The sequence below is a fragment of the Arachis stenosperma genome, chromosome 6, assembly GCF_014773155.1.
Source record: "Arachis stenosperma cultivar V10309 chromosome 6, arast.V10309.gnm1.PFL2, whole genome shotgun sequence".
Classification (NCBI taxonomy): domain Eukaryota; kingdom Viridiplantae; phylum Streptophyta; class Magnoliopsida; order Fabales; family Fabaceae; genus Arachis; species Arachis stenosperma.
The window spans coordinates 3,655,925-3,675,524 of record NC_080382.1 but is presented as its reverse complement, the minus strand read 5'-3'; the positions used below and the strand labels follow the sequence as shown (position 1 = coordinate 3,675,524).

The 19,600-nt window shown below is 29.5% G+C and overlaps 2 protein-coding genes across 2 annotated transcripts; both read left to right on the top strand.

Moving 5' to 3' along the window:
• The first annotated feature begins 1,420 nt into the window (after positions 1 to 1,420).
• Positions 1,421 to 6,892, top strand: LOC130936437 (probable serine/threonine protein phosphatase 2A regulatory subunit B''delta). Its single transcript, XM_057866503.1, has 13 exons — positions 1,421 to 1,614; positions 1,936 to 2,175; positions 2,259 to 2,364; positions 2,644 to 2,740; positions 3,169 to 3,274; positions 3,446 to 3,536; positions 4,061 to 4,202; positions 4,346 to 4,493; positions 4,692 to 4,801; positions 5,107 to 5,263; positions 5,445 to 5,570; positions 5,684 to 5,834; positions 6,534 to 6,892. The coding sequence occupies exons 1-12, from the start codon at positions 1,465 to 1,467 to the stop codon at positions 5,822 to 5,824; spliced, it is 1,614 nt and encodes a 537-aa protein (XP_057722486.1). The 5' UTR covers positions 1,421 to 1,464; the 3' UTR covers positions 5,825 to 5,834; positions 6,534 to 6,892.
• Positions 6,893 to 13,396: 6,504 nt separating this feature from the next.
• On the top strand, positions 13,397 to 14,818 carry LOC130936400 (phosphoenolpyruvate carboxylase kinase 2-like). Its single transcript, XM_057866466.1, has 2 exons — positions 13,397 to 14,269; positions 14,379 to 14,818. Exons 1-2 carry the CDS (start codon positions 13,492 to 13,494, stop codon positions 14,426 to 14,428), a joined length of 828 nt encoding a protein of 275 aa, XP_057722449.1. The 5' UTR covers positions 13,397 to 13,491; the 3' UTR covers positions 14,429 to 14,818.
• Positions 14,819 to 19,600: the final 4,782 nt, after the last annotated feature.

Here is a 19,600-nt window from a genome sequence, read left to right as displayed (position 1 = left end):
GCTACAATTCATTCCAGATGTCATAGATTTACCTCTTGAAAAATTCATCATGAATTCAGGAAAGCAAATGCACCGAGGGCACAAGGTCATAATCTACCGTTAGGATGCCATTTTTTCTTTAGTCTGTCTGCTATTTCTTCTTATTTCATGGCAAATACTATTGATACTTTTTTTTCTAGAGTTATTTTTGTGTAGTTTTTTTGGGCTCTATTTTTTATAAAAAAAAAAATTTTAACTAGCATTGCATGTGTCTAAAATCATAATCAACACATACGCAATTACGCATGCACAGATATATATCCCAAAACAGTAGAATACATTAGACAATTTATTTATCCCTAACTCAACCTAATTATATTATGCAGAAAATTGATGTCTCCTACACCTTATAGCGTAGAAATCAAGTCTCTTCTTGTCCTTTCACTCCTGACTTCAACCGAAAGCTTTACTATGAGACTAATTAACAAAATTGAACAAGAAAAGTTCATGCAAGATACCTTTATGCCAAAAAAATTTTACACGCACAAGTGTTCTTAATCATCTCATAAAAGTGGCACACATCAAGGGTGGGATTCGTATGAAATATTTGAGAAATGTTAAAATTCAGGTGCAATCGACTTCATGTGAAGTTGATAGCTAAGAGCCGTTGGATGAAAATTTAGTTAAATCAGTCAAATCATCTAATAACTCTCAGTTATCAACTTCACGTGAAGTGGACTGCACCTGAGTTTTCACCTTTGAGAAATAGCTTCCATGCTAACAAGGAGTAACTAGTTTCATTCGGTCTACACCCTAAGCCCCTGTTAGCAATAACCAGAGTCAGGAATACACCATATACATCCATCTACCAGTAACCAACTATTCCAATTTTTCTTTTGAATTAGATGAATTCAACCCTCTATTGTTGATAAATTTGTTTGCAAAATCAAAGCTAAAGTCTTCATGCATGCATGGTTCAACAAACCCACTGATCATTGCATTGTATGCGAAAACGCCGGGGGTACCGTGCTGTTCAAGCAAGTCCATCTGAGAGAGTGGATAAGGGTGTGTCCAATTACAAATATGAACATAATTATTAATTATTAATAATCCTTGATCCTTGATTAGTGAGATTCACAAGACTGAATTCTTCCTAAGTACACCACGTGTCGCCCTCTCATTTTTTCTACTATTTCCTAAAACTAAAAATACCACTAAAATTGAATTCATCCTCTTCCACAATTCTTTCTTCTTTCTCCTTCACGGATCTGCACATTCATTACATCGCTCGCATTCTTTTTCTTTTTTTCATCAAAATCTCGATCTGCTGACTCCGCAACTATCGCAAACCGCATTTCCGATTAGTTTACGCTGTTCCGATTCATCAAAAGGCATTGAAATTCAGCTTGCTTCAGTGTCAAAATTAAAATTCTATAGAGGATTCGTGTTTTCTGATCTCTATGCGTTTCAGTTTTCGTGAATGAGATGAGCACGGATGTCGTTAGCGATGTGGCGTCTCTTGACGTCGAAATGTTGCAGCTGCAGGAGGTTTCTGCTTTTGCTCTCAAAACTAACGCCTATTTCATGGAGGCGCTCTTCGAACAATGGTTATCGCTTCCCGAAAGCAATCGTTTGGTATGCATCGTAGAGATTCAATGTCTATTTCTTCATTTGAACTTTGCATGCGAAATTATCAATTTAATCATCATTTAGATAATCATAGTCGAGTCCACAATGTTTTTGAAAGGGATTGTTTCTCAACCTCTCCCTTTAGTAGAAATCATCTTATCCTATTATTGGAATGAAGCACTATGAACGAACTCTTGATGATGCTTCAAGTGTCTGAAATTGTGGTTACCAATAAGACATGCTTATTTATTTATTTATTTATTAATTCTTTGAAAAATTTATCAAATATAATGAATGTGTTTGTGTCTCACTTGGTAATTTTTGTAGATAACATCATTGCTAAATGATGCAAAGTCCGGTGCTCCCTTAAACGTGCCGGCGAATAGCAATAGTCCAAATGCTTGCAATAGTCCTTTGCCTTCCATGTTTCCTGCAGGCACTGCTCCACCTCTTTCACCAAGAAGCACGTCTGGTTCCCCTCGCGTCGTGAAACAGAGAATTGGTCCTTCTAATTTGAGTTCTCCTCTGAAGGTTGTCAGTGAGCCAGTCAAAGAATCCATACCACAGGTTAGAAAGAACAATGTACTGCCACTGTATCACTCTTTCATGCCATGTTCATTCTTGTAACATATAGACTTGTGTGTTTGCAGTTCTATTTTCAACATGGACCTCCACCACCAAATGACTTGAAAGAACAATGCTTGTCTAGAATTGACCGGTTATTCCGTGATCACACAGATGGGCTGCAGATGCATGGTGAGACACTGCACATATAAGTAGGTGATATTCTGAAGGGCCAGTTGGCAACTGAGAAAATGCATTTAAAATAGTTATAACTTATGTATCATATTCTTGCTATCTTAAGTAATAAGTAATAACACTCCTCCAACTAACTTTGCTTGAAAAATATAATTTCTTTTTAAATGTTTCCCAGAGTCAAAAGTGAGTATCTATCTGGAAGTCACTTTATAGTACCTAGTTAAGATTCACTTTCCTGTTTACTTGTTTACTTGTTTCTTTGTTATACTTTGTCAGAATTCAAGCCTGTTACAAAGGAAGTTTGCAAGCTGCCATCTTTTTTTTCCGCAGTTCTTTTCAAGAAGATTGATAATGGAACTGGTGTTGTGACAAGGTCCCTAACTTTTTCTTGTCTTTTCTTTTCCAAAACACAACTTTTTACCTTTTTAATTTGTACCGTGGATTATGATTCTTAGCCTTAACTGTTTGAATACTTGACGTGCTGGAAATCTTGAGTAGCATAATAATTATTCAGAAAGGGAAAGAACTTTTATGGGAAATACAGACCTGTATTCCTGATTATTATGTTAGATATTCTTGAAAAAGGAGTGAAATTTAGAGACACTGGATGGCAAGGATGCTAATTTTATTCTGATATCTTTGCGTGGAACACCATATTTATTATTAATGAATTAAACATGTTTTATTTAACTATATCTCCTTTCCCATCTTTTAAGAATCATACTTGAATGGCCTTTTCTCTGTAATTATTGTTTTCTACTAATTGTTATTCTTGAAATCCTTGACGGAATGCTCCTTCAGAGAAGCATTTATTGATTATTGGATTAAAGGCAACATGTTGACGAAGGATATTGCAACTCAGATGTACACAATTTTAAAGCAACCACAGCTCAATTACCTTACCAAGGTATTTTGCTTTTATCTCTTTATCAAAAGTTCAAGACGGTTAATTATTCCCTCCCATTTGATTCTAGCTTCATTTATTTTTTTAGGGTCACGTTAACTGATTTTTGTTTTTGGCTGATATGATGTTCCTATCTATCTTTCTTATTGAAAACCTTTTTTACTCCCACGTCAGGATGATTTTAAACCCGTGCTACGTGAGCTTTTGGCAACCCATCCAGGGCTAGAATTCCTGCAGAGCACACCTGAGTTCCAAGAGAGATATGGTTTGTATTCCATCTTAGTTACAACCTTGCATTCCAAGGCTCATAAAATTGTAGATATCAGCAAATAAATTTGAGATTCTTAATACTTAGTTCCTCAAATACTTCACTTTTGGGTTAATGGGGGAGCACAGGGGTGAGGGGTGCCCCTCTCCCCTAGACCAATTTTTGAAGTTACATTATAAAGGATTAGGTAAAAATAAATGCATATTGGACTTCTTGTAGTTTCATAGAATGTTGTAGGTTGTGTTTCATGCCTTTGAAAAGTGGGAGGAAGGAGGCCGGTTCTGTACTAGTGCATAAGTTTGCGTAAAAGGTTTCTTTAAAACAATTTTTGAGATTGTTTGATTTATAATTATGCATATGGGGTTTTTGCTGCTCGTTAATTATTTAAGATAACCAGTTAAAGGACTTTTATCAAACTTGATTATCCAAGATTCATAGCTCATGGTTTCTGGCATGATCCTCTTGTGTTATCTAGGATGTGAATGTGATGTTTATTAATACTTGCCTTTCCAATGTTCCAGCTGAAACCGTAATATATAGAATATATTTCTACGTGAATAGATCGGCAAATGGTCGTCTTACTCTGAGGGAGCTGAAGCGTGGAAGCATAATTGATGCAATGCTGCATGCTGATGAAGAAGACGACATCAATAAGGTTTTAAGGTATGCAGTGTTAAATACCATTACCATCAACTTCAGAAAAATGACCGAGACATTTCTTTTTCAAAGTTAAGGTTTTAAGGTTCTAAGGTATATTTATTTTAAAATGCATTAAATTTTACTTTGCATGAAACAACTGTTTGCAGGTACTTCTCTTATGAACATTTCTATGTTATATACTGCAAGTTTTGGGAGCTGGATACAGATCGCGATTTCTTGATAGACAAAGACAACCTTGTCAGATATAGTAATCATGCGCTCACCTATCGAATTGTCGAGAGAATATTTTCTCAGGTTTGTGTGGATTACAATATTACAAATCAATTTTGTCTCAAGACTTGCCTTCAGCAGTCTACATCTTCTGCTACATACAATCCAAAACCACATCTCTCTCTCTCTCTCTCTCTCTCTCACACACACACACCCACACACACACACACACTAATCTTTGTTCACCGGTGAATATTCTAACTCACTTCAATATTATCACAGGTTCCAAGAAAGTTTACTAGTAAGGTTGAGGGAAAGATGTGTTATGAAGATTTTGTTTACTTCATACTGGCAGAAGAGGATAAATCATCAGACCCGAGTCTTGAGTATTGGTACTTTTTTTCTTTTTGTTTTTTTGGTATTTGAGAATTGGTACATTATTTCCCGTTCATTATTCTAACTAGCTATGCAGTTACAAAGATCATGCATTGTTAATTACACATGTGCATAGCATGTTTTACGTGACTTGGATTTTGAACTGTGCATATGCCTGTGAATGAGTCCATGTTTGTCTCTTGGAGACAGATTGTGGACTTGTGTTGGATATCTTTCCCATTATTAGGAAACATGGGAATTTGACCTTTGTGAATAACTTATTAGCTATGTGTGAATTTGCTTGACATTGTCATATGATTAGGTTCAAGTGCATTGATTTGGATGGAAATGGAGTTCTGACACGGAATGAACTGCAATATTTTTATGAGGAGCAATTGCATCGAGTGGAGTGCATGGCCCAAGAGCGTGTGCTATTTGAGGATATATTGTGCCAAATACTTGACATGATTGGACCTGAGGTTTTCTTTCAATTTTTCTTTTGGGTGTTTGGTCATGTTACAATTCTGTTATTGGGAATTCATAGCTGAAAAGTGATGCAAATCTAATGAGCCATTACTTCTATTTATGTTATTACTAATCCTTTTACCACAGGGTGCTTTTTATTTTGGTGCTCCTAAATTTAACTTCTCTGCTCTGCAGGATAAGACTTATATAACTCTGCGTGACCTGAAAGGTCGTAAACTCTCAGGACATATTTTCAATATCCTGTTCAATATAAATAAGTTCATGGCCTTTGAAACTCGTGACGCATATTTGATTCGCCAGGTACCTAATTATGTGATCAAAATTATTGTGCTATTTGCCTATTTGGTATGATGCTACATTGCTAATGAACCACGAGAGTCATGACTGCCTTGTTATATGTCCTGTGTAAACAGGAACGTGAGAATCCAACACTAACGGAGTGGGATCGCTTTGCTCATAGAGAATATATTAGGCTTTCAATGGAAGAAGATGTAGAAGATGCCTCTAATGGAAGTGCAGAAGTATGGGATGAATCAATGGAGGCTCCCAACTGATATTTTTTAGGTAAGTGAAATATGATGTTACAAATTCAATTTTAATCTGCATTCATTGTGAATTCAGAAATTCTTTCTTGTCTGCTTGCCTAGGGCCGCCTAGGGAAATGGATCGTCTCCATTTTTTTGAACACTTGAGAGAATAAAGTGTGATCTTTCACCTTTAATTCTATAAGTGGGACAAAAATTAAATAGGAGAGAGAGAACAATGAATGGTAGGATTAAGCACTGGACACCATCCAGTTTTTTTTCATTGGAGAGGATCCATTCCCGCCGCGTAGCTTGCAAGCCATCAACCCAAATTGAGGTTTGATAGTATGGCTCAGGCCAAAAAATGCTAGTGGACAAACATTTTTAGTGTAAAAAAGTAGAGAATTTGCTAATGTTGTTTCAAATATAAAGACAAAAACAAAGAAAAATATTGGTCACCACTCACCAGACATTTTTATTTTTTACAAATAAGTCGCCTGGAATTATGTCAAATGTAGTTTAGCGGGCTCGCTCAAATGAATTGGAGCTTGGATGGACTAGTTCAAATTTTGATTGCCAATCACACTTGTTTTATCAAGTTATTCCCACTAACGTTCCTTTTTGACATCAGAATATCATGTAGCTAGTATGCTTCCTTGTTCATTTGTTTTCTGGTAACCATGACACCTATTTTAACCTAGTCTGATTTTATACTTTATATCATTATACATTAATGCAGTGTATCAACATAATTTAATGCCCAATAATGGAAGGACTCGCCATTTGTTCGAAGACACTAGACTCAGATCAATTTTAAAGTGTCCTTCAAATTTAGCCACGAGAATGGAACATTCCCAGCTTCTCTAATAACTACTGAGTGTGTCTTTGATTGGGGGGCACACAGCAGCAACAACATTGGAATCATGATCGGGGAAGTTTTGTAGCTTGTACTAATGAGTCTATGTTAAAGTGAGGGCTGGTTTGCTAAGAGGTGATTAGCCAAGTTGAATTAAATTGACATAGCTTAGTATGCTTACCATTATTAGGGAGATTTATTTTCTGATGGATAAGTTTGTAGTTTACTTTTCGGTGGAGACCAATTTTGCAGTTTTGCCTCGGATGTGTCTAAGATTTCAGTTTTTTGTAGCCTATAATTCAGACAACCCTTCAGCAAATAATTTATTTCTCCCCACCTTTTTCAGACCAATTGAAGGATTATGTAATGCTACTTGCTAGTTGCTACATAAGATCCATTCTGCATTATTAGATTTGTCTTTCAGGATGTATGCAGAGCATTTAATTTGACATTGGATTTTGTTTTTATCTTGCGTTTTCTTCGAAGAAAACGTTGTTTCATTTTCGAATAATATCCTTTTATTAATAATAATTACACGGCATTTTCTTCGCAACTCCCCTACATACTATGAATAAGTTAATACCGTAATAGATGATGATTAATATTTTATATAAATAACTACGGAATGTAATTCTTATTTTAATAATGCCATTTTTAATAAATTCATACAATGTAAAAATTATGTATAATTATATATATAGTTATATTATCAAAAATGATCCGTCACCTTATAACTCAGTATTTATTATGCATTATGAGTTATAACTCGGCGTTAACTATCATTCATTCTTTTGCTTGTAACTGACACTTTCATTACCGACTTAATGACCATCATTTCTATCTTAATGACCAAACGATCATAACATCAATTCTATTAATCAATTTTATGCTTATAAAAAGAACCTTCTATATCTAATATCAATAATACATTCTATATTCATAGAATTATTATAAACACAACATAACACATGATAACTTTCATTTCATGTCTTACATTCTATATTCATAGAATTATTATATACCTCTTAAACACTTACTGACTTGAGCGTCGGAGTGTCTTTTGCAGGTACCCACTCCCTTATTCTCTCCTTGCCGATGTATAACTCATCCCGACGAGAAGCTTGAAGACATTCATCGACGGACGAGCTATACACTGGCCAAACTCAGTAAGAACAATTGGCGCCGTCTGTGGGGACGAGTAAAATAATTTCCACTCCCCTTAGGTTCATAAAATTTGATTTACATTCAAATTTTTGAACCAATCTTAACAATCTTTTTTAAGATTTTATTTAATATCTCTTATCAAAATATAATATATAGTAACTTTTCATAAAGTATGTACTTTATACATTCAAATTGTTTTATTTTTACGTATCATAATATTTCACATCTCATAATCGATCAATGAACCAATCCGAGAACAAACTCGGCCTTCAATCAATCCGAGAACAAACTCGATTTTCAATCAATTTGAGCACAAACTCATTTATCAATTTTGCTTACTTTTTCAAAGTTCTCTATTTACATAAGTAAAATTATATATTTTATTCAACATACTTTTGCATTTATATTTTGTGTAACTAATATTTACTAATTTATTAGTTATATTCAAATCTCAATATATGTTTTATACAATAATGGCATATAAACAACCATGTCAATTGCATTTTTATTTCATTTTGTATTATATTTTTATTGCTTAATGATTTCATTTATACAATTAAATGACGGTAATGATGAGTTCAAATATTAAAATTGGATTCCATAAAAAATTAATTGTATATCAATTGTATATAACTGTTACACTATTCATTTTATGCTATTAAATTTTATTTTACTATTTGTTTAATGTAGAAAGTTATTAAACAAAAAATAGTTACAAACATGCAAATTTGTTACTTTTGCACCAGGAATATACCTCATAGTTAAACAAAATTTGTTATATTATTATATGACTGTTATCTTATTGCTTTATTATCAAATTAAAGTATGTCCTATAAAACAAAATTCAGATATTCACATTTGACATGTATGACATTCATATATGTCATATTCTTCTCTATAACTATCAACTTTCAAGGTATATTTTTTTACTTTGAACTCATTTACTTTTACAATATATATTATTCAATATACGTTGCGATTTTGTATATATTCATTTTCTCAATTTATCTTATTCATGTCAGACCTTCGCTATAAATTATATATAAATATTCAAATAACTAATTGTTTTGAGCGAGAAATTCATCAATAAGCTGTTGTGGGCCGGAAAAATTTTCAAGACAATTAACCATTATATCCTCGGATCATACAATCGATTCCGTCAATAGATATCCATCTCTGAACTTTTCAGTTCACATACAATCAAATGCTAAAATTGTTCTTAAGCGGAAAAGTATCCCCCACACAACTATCTTGATTGAACGACTCTTATCACTCAATTATTTTTTGAATAAGTGCCGACATAATAACCCGACTAAGCTTGGGGGCTCACCATATCATTATTCACCCATCTTTTAATCGAGTTATAACTCATTTTATTTTCTAAGCTTAGCCTGGATCATATGATCGGCGGACAAAGCTTGGGGGCTGTGATCCGTCACCTTATAACTCAGTATTTATTATGCATTATGAGTTATAACTCGGCGTTAACTATCATTCATTCTTTTGCTTGTAACTGACACTTTCATTACCGACTTAATGACCATCATTTTTATCTTAATGACCAAACGATCATAACATCAATTCTATTAATCAATTTTATGCTTATAAAAAGAACCTTCTATATCTAATATCAATAATACATTCTATATTCATAGAATTATTATAAACACAACATAACACATGATAACTTTCATTTCATGTCTTACATTCTATATTCATAGAATTATTATATACCTCTTAAACACTTACTGACTTGAGCGTCGGAGTGTCTTTTGCAGGTACCCACTCCCTTGTTCTCTCCTTGCCGATGTATAACTCATCCCGACGAGAAGCTTGAAGACATTCATCGACGGACGAGCTATACACTGGCCAAACTCAGCAAGAACAAAAAGATAAGGAGCAATATTATTTTCTGATAATTGAAATTTAAAAAATAACCTATTCATCGAGTTAATCATATTTTTTAATAAAAAGTTTTATTAGTAGTATATCACTTTATTGGTAGGTTATTTTCTAAGAATCATTGTATTTTGTATTTTAACTGAAGTAGTATTCACCGTAAAAATGTTAATTAAAGAATGAAATTGAGCAATAAAATTTTTTCTTTTTTAATATTATTTAAATAATATTAATATACATAAAAAATGGTCTAATTGCCAAAAAAAACTAAGTATATTAAAAATCTAATAAATTTTTAAATAATATTAATATACATAAAGAAAAAATGGTCTAATTACCAAAAAAAAGAGAGAGAGAGAATTAAGTAGAGAAAAGTAATATAAAAAATCAGTCATTCCATAGAAACGTACAAAGTTATCCAAATAATGATAATATCAAAAAATTGAAATGTATTTTATTGTATTATATAAAATAATTATGTTAAATATATACAAAAAAATTAACAATTATATTAAAATATAAAATACATATTAAAATAAATTAAATAATTTATATATTCATACACAAATATATAATAGTTTATATCAAAATAATTTCTTAGTGTGCATGTGACAATTTTTTATAGGTTTAATTATTTTGTTGGTATCTATAGTTTCGTAAAATTTTCAATTAAGTCTCTATACTTTTTTTTCTTTTTAATTGAGTTCCTGCACTAAATTTTTGTTCAATTAAGTTCTTTTTAGTAGTAATTGACTTAATTTTATAGGGACCTAACTAAAAAAAATAGTGTAGAGACCTAAATAAAAGAAAAAAAGTATATGAACCTAATTAAAAAAAATTTTTGTGCAAGGACTCAATTAAAAAAAAAAAGTATAAGAACCTAATTAAAAATTTTGCAAAACTATAGGGACTAATAGAGTAATTAAATTTTTTTATATAAACTATATATTACATAGACTATAATTTATTACTACACGATATCAAAACATAAAGAATTAATGTAAAAAGGAACAACGCATATATTAAGCCACTTTGAATCGAAAAGAAAAACTCATGTAAATTGGCTAATTTAACTTATTCAATCATGATCAAAAAGAAAAAGGGAAATTTAAAGTATTTATGATTTTTTAGCAATTATATTACATATATAAAAAAAATGAGTCACTAGAACATATATTAAAATACATAATATATTAAAAGTATATAAAATAATATATAATGATATTGAATGATGTTACATGGGCAAATTTTGTTAGTAATTAAATTTAATTAAATTAGCCTAACTATTTATCAGCACATTAAAAATTACCTAAATAAATGTATATGTAAATTAATATTTTAAAATTTAGTTTGGTAAAATTTTTTAAATAAATGCTTCACAAATACTTCGTTTTATATTTGGTAAATTAAAAAAGTCATATACTTATGTTTGCGATTTTTAAAAGTTAGATGTGCTTTTAAAAGTTTGATTGTGCTTATCAAAATTAAAAAAATCTAAAATAATATTATTTATTAATTAATATTTAAATTTAATTCTTATATTAATATTTATTATAATATTTTAAAATTTTAAAAATTATTTTATCAAATATATTTGTTATTGTTTGTACTTATTAAAAATTATTTTTAATTTAATTTATCAAATATAAATGCTACAAAACTATTTTTTAAAAGTTAACTTTTCTAAACTATTTTTAAAAAATAATTTTTATTAAACCAAGTCTAAGTAAAATGAGAGTTGAGATATATCAGGAATTTGGGATGCTCATTAAAGTATAATAAACTTTGGCTGTGTACTTGGTTACAAAAATATTTGTTCACCTAATATTTTTAAATTAAATAATTAATAATATTTTTATTTTCTTGTTTTCTTAAAAATATTTTATTAAAGTAAATACTAACTTGATAAAATAGTACTTGACCTTTGTTATTGATAAAATTGATTCCCAAAAGATTTTAAAATTTGACAAAAACATCCAAACATAAAAATATAACGTCACAATGAACAAAAAATACTGATTTAGCAAAGTTTCAGTAATAATGGCAGAGAATTTCAATGACGTTTCCGACGAAGAGGAGAGCTTGATGTGCTGATCTCTTCCTTCACCTCCTATGTTTTCTCTTTTTCTTTCAAGCTTGATTCGCTCCACCATCAAGCGGCAAAGCTATCAAAACACACAGAGGAGAAGCAACATCGAACATCTCTCTCTTCTTACACACAATGATAGAGAATTTGAATAGAAGCCATCCTTTTGCCTTTTGCACGCCCTATTTAACCCAATTCTGATAGTTAATTTAAAAAAAAAAAGAATAGACATCTAATTGAAATGGATGAAATTTTTCAATCAATAATTAACATATGATATATATGATATTATTGATTCCCTTAGGTTTCTCATTTGATTCGGTCTATCCTGATAAAAAAAGAGAAGATGAAAGATCTGATGGAGCGAATGAACCAGATTGACCTGAGAGAAAGTCCCAGAAATGATAGACGAAAAAAATTTTGATACAAGTAACGGAGGAGGTAAGGAAATAAATTAGCGAATCAAGCTCCCTTCCTCACTGAAAATGCTATTGGAGCTTTCTGCCACCATTACTAAAACTATTTTGATAGCCAGAACGACATTTTCTGTTCAATATGATGTCATGCTTTTATATTTGAATATTTTTATCAAATTTTAAAATTTTTTTGAAGATCACTTTGTCAATAACAAAAATTAAATACCATTTCATCAACTTAAAATTTTTTTAAATACCGCCGATCTAATATTTATCTCTTATCACTTCATTTAAAATGAATAATATTAATTTCTTGCCTTATCTTTTAAGTTTCAAGTTATCATCCAACAGAATCTGTCACTTTATTTAAAATCATTTAAAAGTTTATAGTTTTTTTTAGGTATAACTGATTCTGTATTACTTTATTTTTTTATTTTTAATTATATACAATATCTAAACAAAAATCAAAGTTAAATTTAGGAGTGGTGATATCGTCATAACTCAAATTTATTCATTAGATAGCAAGTCTTCTTGTGCGAAAAGATATACAAAAGGAGACGTGACTTCAATAATTTATTTAATATCTTATCTTTTAAACTTTAATTTAATATCTTATCTTCTATATCTTATAGTGTAGAAAACAGTTATAAACCGTAAAAGTCTTGCCAAATTTAATTTTTATTTAAAAATTAAAAAATATTTTATAACAAAAAATTAATAAAATAATTAAAATTTATTTTATTTAATATTTATTAATTATTATTAAAATTAATAAATATTAAATAAAGTAAGTTTGAATTTTTTTTCAAACATTACTAAAAAAAAAAAATCATCATCATGCATGAGCTCTGAGCTATTAAAGAAGACTATTCTTACCATAATATAATCAGACGTCATAAACCCCATGTCAAACTTAATTAAACGGAAGGGGTCAATTTTGTAATGTTATTGAAAAAAACGAAAAATAAAAAGAGCGTAAAAGCATGATGAGCGCCATAACGGACTCAAACAGCAGCGGCCATCATAGATTCCGTTTAGTTTGACAAACGTGTTGTGTTGTGAGAAATTGGGAATTTTGAAACCGAATATTCCTTTCCTTTATTCCCATAATACCCTCCCTACTCAGAAGTCCAAAACCCCCTCCATAACCCACTGTCTCTTCTTCTCTTTATAAATACAGAAACCACCGCAACCTGAAGACCCCAAATCACGAAATCAATTAGGGATTAAGAAAACGAGAAAACCCTAAATCAGAAGAAAGAGAGTGAAATTGACAATGTGTGAAGCCTTGCAGAGACAATACCAATTGCTGGAGGAGATTGGTCGTGGTAGATTCGGCACTGTGTTTCGCTGCTTCGACCCTAATTCCGGTGAGTTTCTCGCATGCAAGGTTATCGATAAGGGTCTTCTTCTTGACCCCACCGATCGTGCCTGCATCGAAAACGAATCCAAGTTCATGACTTTTCTTTCTCCACACCCTAACATTGTTAAGATTTTCGGAGCCTATGAGGATTCCGATTCTCTCTCCATCGTCGCTGAGCTTTGCGAACAAGAAACCCTATTCGACCGAATTGCTGATCGACCTTTGCCGGAGATAGAGGCCGCCACCGTAATGAAACAGCTTCTTGAGGCGGTGGCGCATTGCCACAGGCTGGGGATAGCGCACAGGGACATAAAGCCAGATAATTTGCTTTTCGATAGAAGGGGGAATCTGAAAGTTGCGGACTTTGGTTCGGCGGAGTGGTTCGGCGACGGAAGAGGGATGAGTGGGGTGGTGGGGACGCCGTATTACGTGGCGCCGGAGGTGGTGATGGGAAGGGAATACAGTGAGAAAGTTGATGTTTGGAGCTCCGGTGTGATTCTTTACATAATGTTGGGTGCTATTCCACCATTCTATGGAGAGAATGCTTCTGAGATTTTTGAAGCTGTTGTTAGGGCTAATCTTAGATTCCCAACTACCATCTTTAGGTCTGTTTCTTCTTCTGCTAAGGATCTTCTCAGAAAGATGATTTGCAAGGACCCTTCAAGGAGAATTTCAGCAGAGCAAGCATTAAGTAAGTTTTTAACTTTTCTTTTTTTTTTTCTTTTTTTTTTTCATTCATGATTAGTAGGTTTTTGTAAACTTATATTCATGTGTTTTTTTTTGTGTGTGCTGTATTTCAGGGCATCCATGGATCTTGAGTGGAGGAGGTGTGACTAGTGATCTGAACTGAAGAAAGTAGAGGAAGAGAGAGTGATTGAATTCGAGGAATTTCAGCAGCAATTTTCCAATTTTGTTCATATGTCACATAGAAAATTAGGTGTAGATTACCACCCTTAACAAAAAAATAAGAAAAGATATATGGTTGATGGTTCTAGAAAGTAGAAACTCTTATTTTATGGAGTTCTACGATTTTAAGCTAGACTCTGCAACTGGTTTTAGTTTCTCTGTTCTTTCCTGATGTACAGAGTTTTCACTAGTGAATTATAGATTGTATATTGATATTCATGTTTCATGTCTTTTTGATGTTTGATGCAACTGAATTCAGTTGTTTATTCTAGTTTTTGTTCTTTTATTTGCTGATAAGTTAAATGTACCTGTTTAAGGTTACATTATTTTTTAATCTCTTAAAAAAGTGAAACGAGTTATATCTTATAACAATCATATATTGGTAGTTTCGATCGAAATTCACTCTTTATGAAAGTAGTTATATCAGTCTTTTTAGAAAAAAAAATTTGTTCGGTTAAGAAAGAATAAACTTTAATTTCTCAAGTGAATAACATTTTATTTTTTTAAGAAACTAGATGTTTATATTTTAGCTGTAAAATATTTTTGTTTCAATGTTGGATTTCTTGAAAGATATAAGCACATGTACCTCACACTCAGTCTACTCTCCAAAATTAGACACCAAAAAAAAGTCTACACCAAAATATTTTAGCTTTAAAATTAAATTCTTAATGATTAGATACATATATTTTAAGAGATAATTTTAATGTACTGATTATATAAAAAGTTTAATATTTAAAATTTAGTTACTTTTGTTGTTACATTTTTTATATTGTGAGCGTATGAAAACTAAGTTTATATTTTAATCTTCAAAAGAGATTTAGTTTTTGAAGATTTATATCAAAATATCAAAACAAATAAGAATGTGTGTATTGAATGGTTAACAGTTAAAATAAGAATTTAACTTAAATACATTGTTTACGTAACAAACCATTTCTCTTTTGTGTTTTTTCTTCAAAATCATGTGTATCACTTTTTTTTTTTAATTTGAAACATCTAAAATTAGGATAATTTTCACAGATTTTTTTTAAGATTAAAATTATTAAAACTCAAAAGCTTATTTACGAGAATAATCAAACATATTCTACTGAAATAAAGTCAAATAAATGCCAAATTCAATTATCTATTATCTGAAAATTCTTGCAAATAATAACATGTGACTAAGCCTCTTTAAAGTTTAAAGTTTAAACTCAAAAAGATGAAGTATGCAGTGACGAAGAAGCAGGTTTGCTTATATGACTTTTTATCTTTTTAGAAACAAAATAATGGCGATAACTTATTTCAAGTTATAGTGATGTGATACGTTGGTGCTCGTTTCCTTGAAGGAAAAGGAAAAGGAATATCCTTTGTTTTATTCTCTGTTTTTATGTTTTTAATTTGACTAGAAAAAATGAACACATGATGACAAATTGATAATTAATTCAATGGTCAAAATTCAAAGCTGAAGGACTATGCATAATGCATGGCTCAGGGGTCTTCATCGTCGTCGTCGCCGGCACCCCAACGCCACCACCTTCATCGCAATTGCGTCTTTATTCTTTTTGTTTTTTTTCTCTCTTTTAACACATTTCTCAACGAAAAATATTTTGTTAAGAATATTCTAATTTTTACACTTGTATTCTATAATAAATATTTAAAGAGTATTAGATAATAATACTATTTATATCAATTTTTTTATTATTTCTATGCAAATATAATTATTGTTAATTAATTATATATTTAAATTTAATTATAATTAATAAAAAATATGTATTAATTGTTGATAAAATATTAATATTAAATAATATTTACTATGAAAAAATTAACAATAAAATTGTTTTTTTATTAATTTTACTCCTTGAATGATGGCAATTTTACGAGTCATGGGTTGTTTGATACTTTATTTGAATTGTCTGTTACGTTGAAAAACAGATATAATTTACTTATAGTCAAGCTTCGCATTTCAGTATACTGCCATGTGTTAGAACATATATATATATATATATATATATATATATATATATATATATATAGTGATTGTTATAGTATTTAAAAGTATTTGTCTAATTTATTAAAAAAATTAAAAATTAATATTTAATTTTAAAAATATAAAATAAATAATTATTAAATATTTAAAAATCATTATAAAACACTATAAAATTCACGTTATAAACAGAGATGACTATTTTGGAGTTGTTTGAATTGAAGCGTGTGAACATATCAGCAACACTTGGTGAATTTAATTTATAATTGCTTGCCATTTTCACGTATATAATATATAGTGCAAAAATTAAACTAGAACAAATATATTATTTTATTTTGAATTATTGGCGTATGAGATGAGATCATGAAATATTAAGATTTTGATTAAGAGATATATTAGGAGTATTAATTTTGTAACTTACAGTATAGGTAACTCTTATTATCTTGATTTAATAATAATTAAACTTTAATTTATTTAAACTTAGGAATTTATTCTATATTTTCATAGCATTATTATCTAAAATAATATTAAAAATATTTGATATAAAAAAATTAACTAAAAATAATTAAAATTTATTTTTATAATTTATTAATTATTTAATAATTACTAAAGAAACAAATTTTGATTTTTTTTATCTCTCTACTATTACTGAATAATATATATTAAAAGTGAAGTGTAAAATAAAATACAAAAATATTTAATAACTAAAAAAATAAATAAAAAAATCAAATTTTATTTTATTCAATATTTATTAATATTATAATAATTAATAAATATTAAATAAAATAAAATTTATTTTTTTTAATCTTAATAACATTTTTGAATAAAATATTAGTGAAAAATGTCTACATATTATGTTCATAAAATATTCTTCATATTAGTAATTTAATTTAATGATAACGTGGGGAGCTGAATGTGGAGCCCGCGCCAGAGCCAAAGTTTGATAACTTATCGACGGGATTATTCCTCGCTCCTGTCATGAATCTTGACTCCACTTTAATTATTTATTGAATTTATTTTAAAGATCTAAATTTATCTCTAAATTAATTTGAAATAAATCAGTTTAATTGGATGCATTCGATATATAATTAATGTATAATTTTATAAATTTTATATAAGAAAATAATAAAATCTAACATTTAAAATTATATTTAAAAAACATTATACAATAATTATAATAAAATAAATTATTTTAAAACAAATACAATATCATTTACTATAAAAAGAATATCAATTAAAATATAAAAATATAAGATTTTATTATTAATTTATCGTAAAATATATATTTTATTTATATCACATAATTTTGAATTAGACTAAATATTTTTTCATTATGCCTTGAACTTAGATTATATAAGATAAAATGACAAATTCAAACCAAACAAACAATATGATAGATTCTAACAAGATTGGGAGATTTTGGACACCAAATATTGAACAGCCCCAAAAAATCTGTTAAGGGAGGGATTCTTTTTTCATACACATCATATGTGTAACTCTTTTTCTTCTAAATTTTATTAACAGAAAAATAATATTGTTCATAATAAAATGAAAAAAAAAAGACAAATAACACTAACTTTTGGAAGAATTCGAAGACAATTTTAGTAATATTTGTCGAATAAAATTCTACAAATAAATAAAATATTTAATTAAATTTAATTAAAATTGTTATCATTGTTCCACGTCATGCTGGACTCCTTTTTTTTTTCTTTTTTTTCATATTTTTTTCTCTTTCACATATGTTGTTATTTTTTTTTTTATATTTCTCTTTTATTATTGTGGTCATCACCACCATATTATTACTATTTCCATCTCCTCCTTCTTTTTTAATTTGAATTTGTTCGATTTTCTTATTCTCTTCCTTCTCCATCATCATTATTATCATTATCAATTTATCATTATTATTATTATCATCATTATCATTATCGTCTTCTTTATATATACACATGAAAAAAAAGAAAGAATGCGAAAAAGAAGAAAGAAAAAAAAAAAAAAGAGAAAGGACAATGCGAAAATGTTCATGTAGTTGGAACGTATATTCACATTCTTACTAATAAAACTGATTTTTATTGAATTTGAACCAACTTGATTAAATTTAATTGCCAAAAAAATTTAAATGTATAACATGATTCATATTTATTTAAGTAAACGAATGAATAATTATTAGACCAATTTAAACTAATAACTTTTTAGCAGTATTTTGAATAACAATAATTAACATATATTATACTTCAACCTCACATTAAATTTTGAATTTGTATGTATACTAAAAATTAACTATTATTAATTCAATTATTATGTGTAGTTACATGTATATATATATGTGTTGTTTTTTATATTTTAAATATCTATTTTTATTTCAATGTATGTTTTTTATATAAAAATAGTTAATTTAGTACTGATTTTTAATATATAACGTAGAATAATGATTGAATAATTATACTTCTTTGTTTGTTGGAGGGTCAACTTCTTATCCTCACTCCTCACTCCTCACTCGTTAGATTCCGCTCTCGAATTCCACCGAAAGTTTCCATGTTTTATTAGATTAAGTTCCTATCGAGAAATTGCACAGTTAAAATATACAATAATTGTACCTAAAACAGGGCCCTACCCATGTGACACACTGCTTCTAAAGTTGGTTAGCGTATTATTTTTTTCCAGTAAGAAACTGCAAATAATATTTTTCAAGTGTGTGACCCAACTTAAGTAATTATTATAAAATGATGTTGGATCATTCAGAATATTCTGCTGAGGAGTTGAAGCAGTACCCTTAAGTGGAGAGCATATGCTAAGAAAAGTTAATACTATGATTAAATGATTAAGTGATTAATACTTATTATGTAGGTCGCTTTCATTTCAGGGAGAGTTTTGGCTTCATTCGTGGATAAGGCATGGAAGGACACATCATCTTAGCCTTTCGATTATTACTACATAGATGTTAATTATCATTATTATTAGTAGTACTAAACCTAAGCAAGTTTGTTTTGTGTGATGCGTTTACAATTAGGTAGGTCCTACGGCCAGTTGTTTATAAAAATTAAAAAGTGACCACTAAGTTTGTCTTCAAATAAAATCGATCATGGATTAAGGTGACGTTTGTTTTTAAGAATAGAATACAACCAGATATTAAAAATAAAATAGGATAAGATATTAATA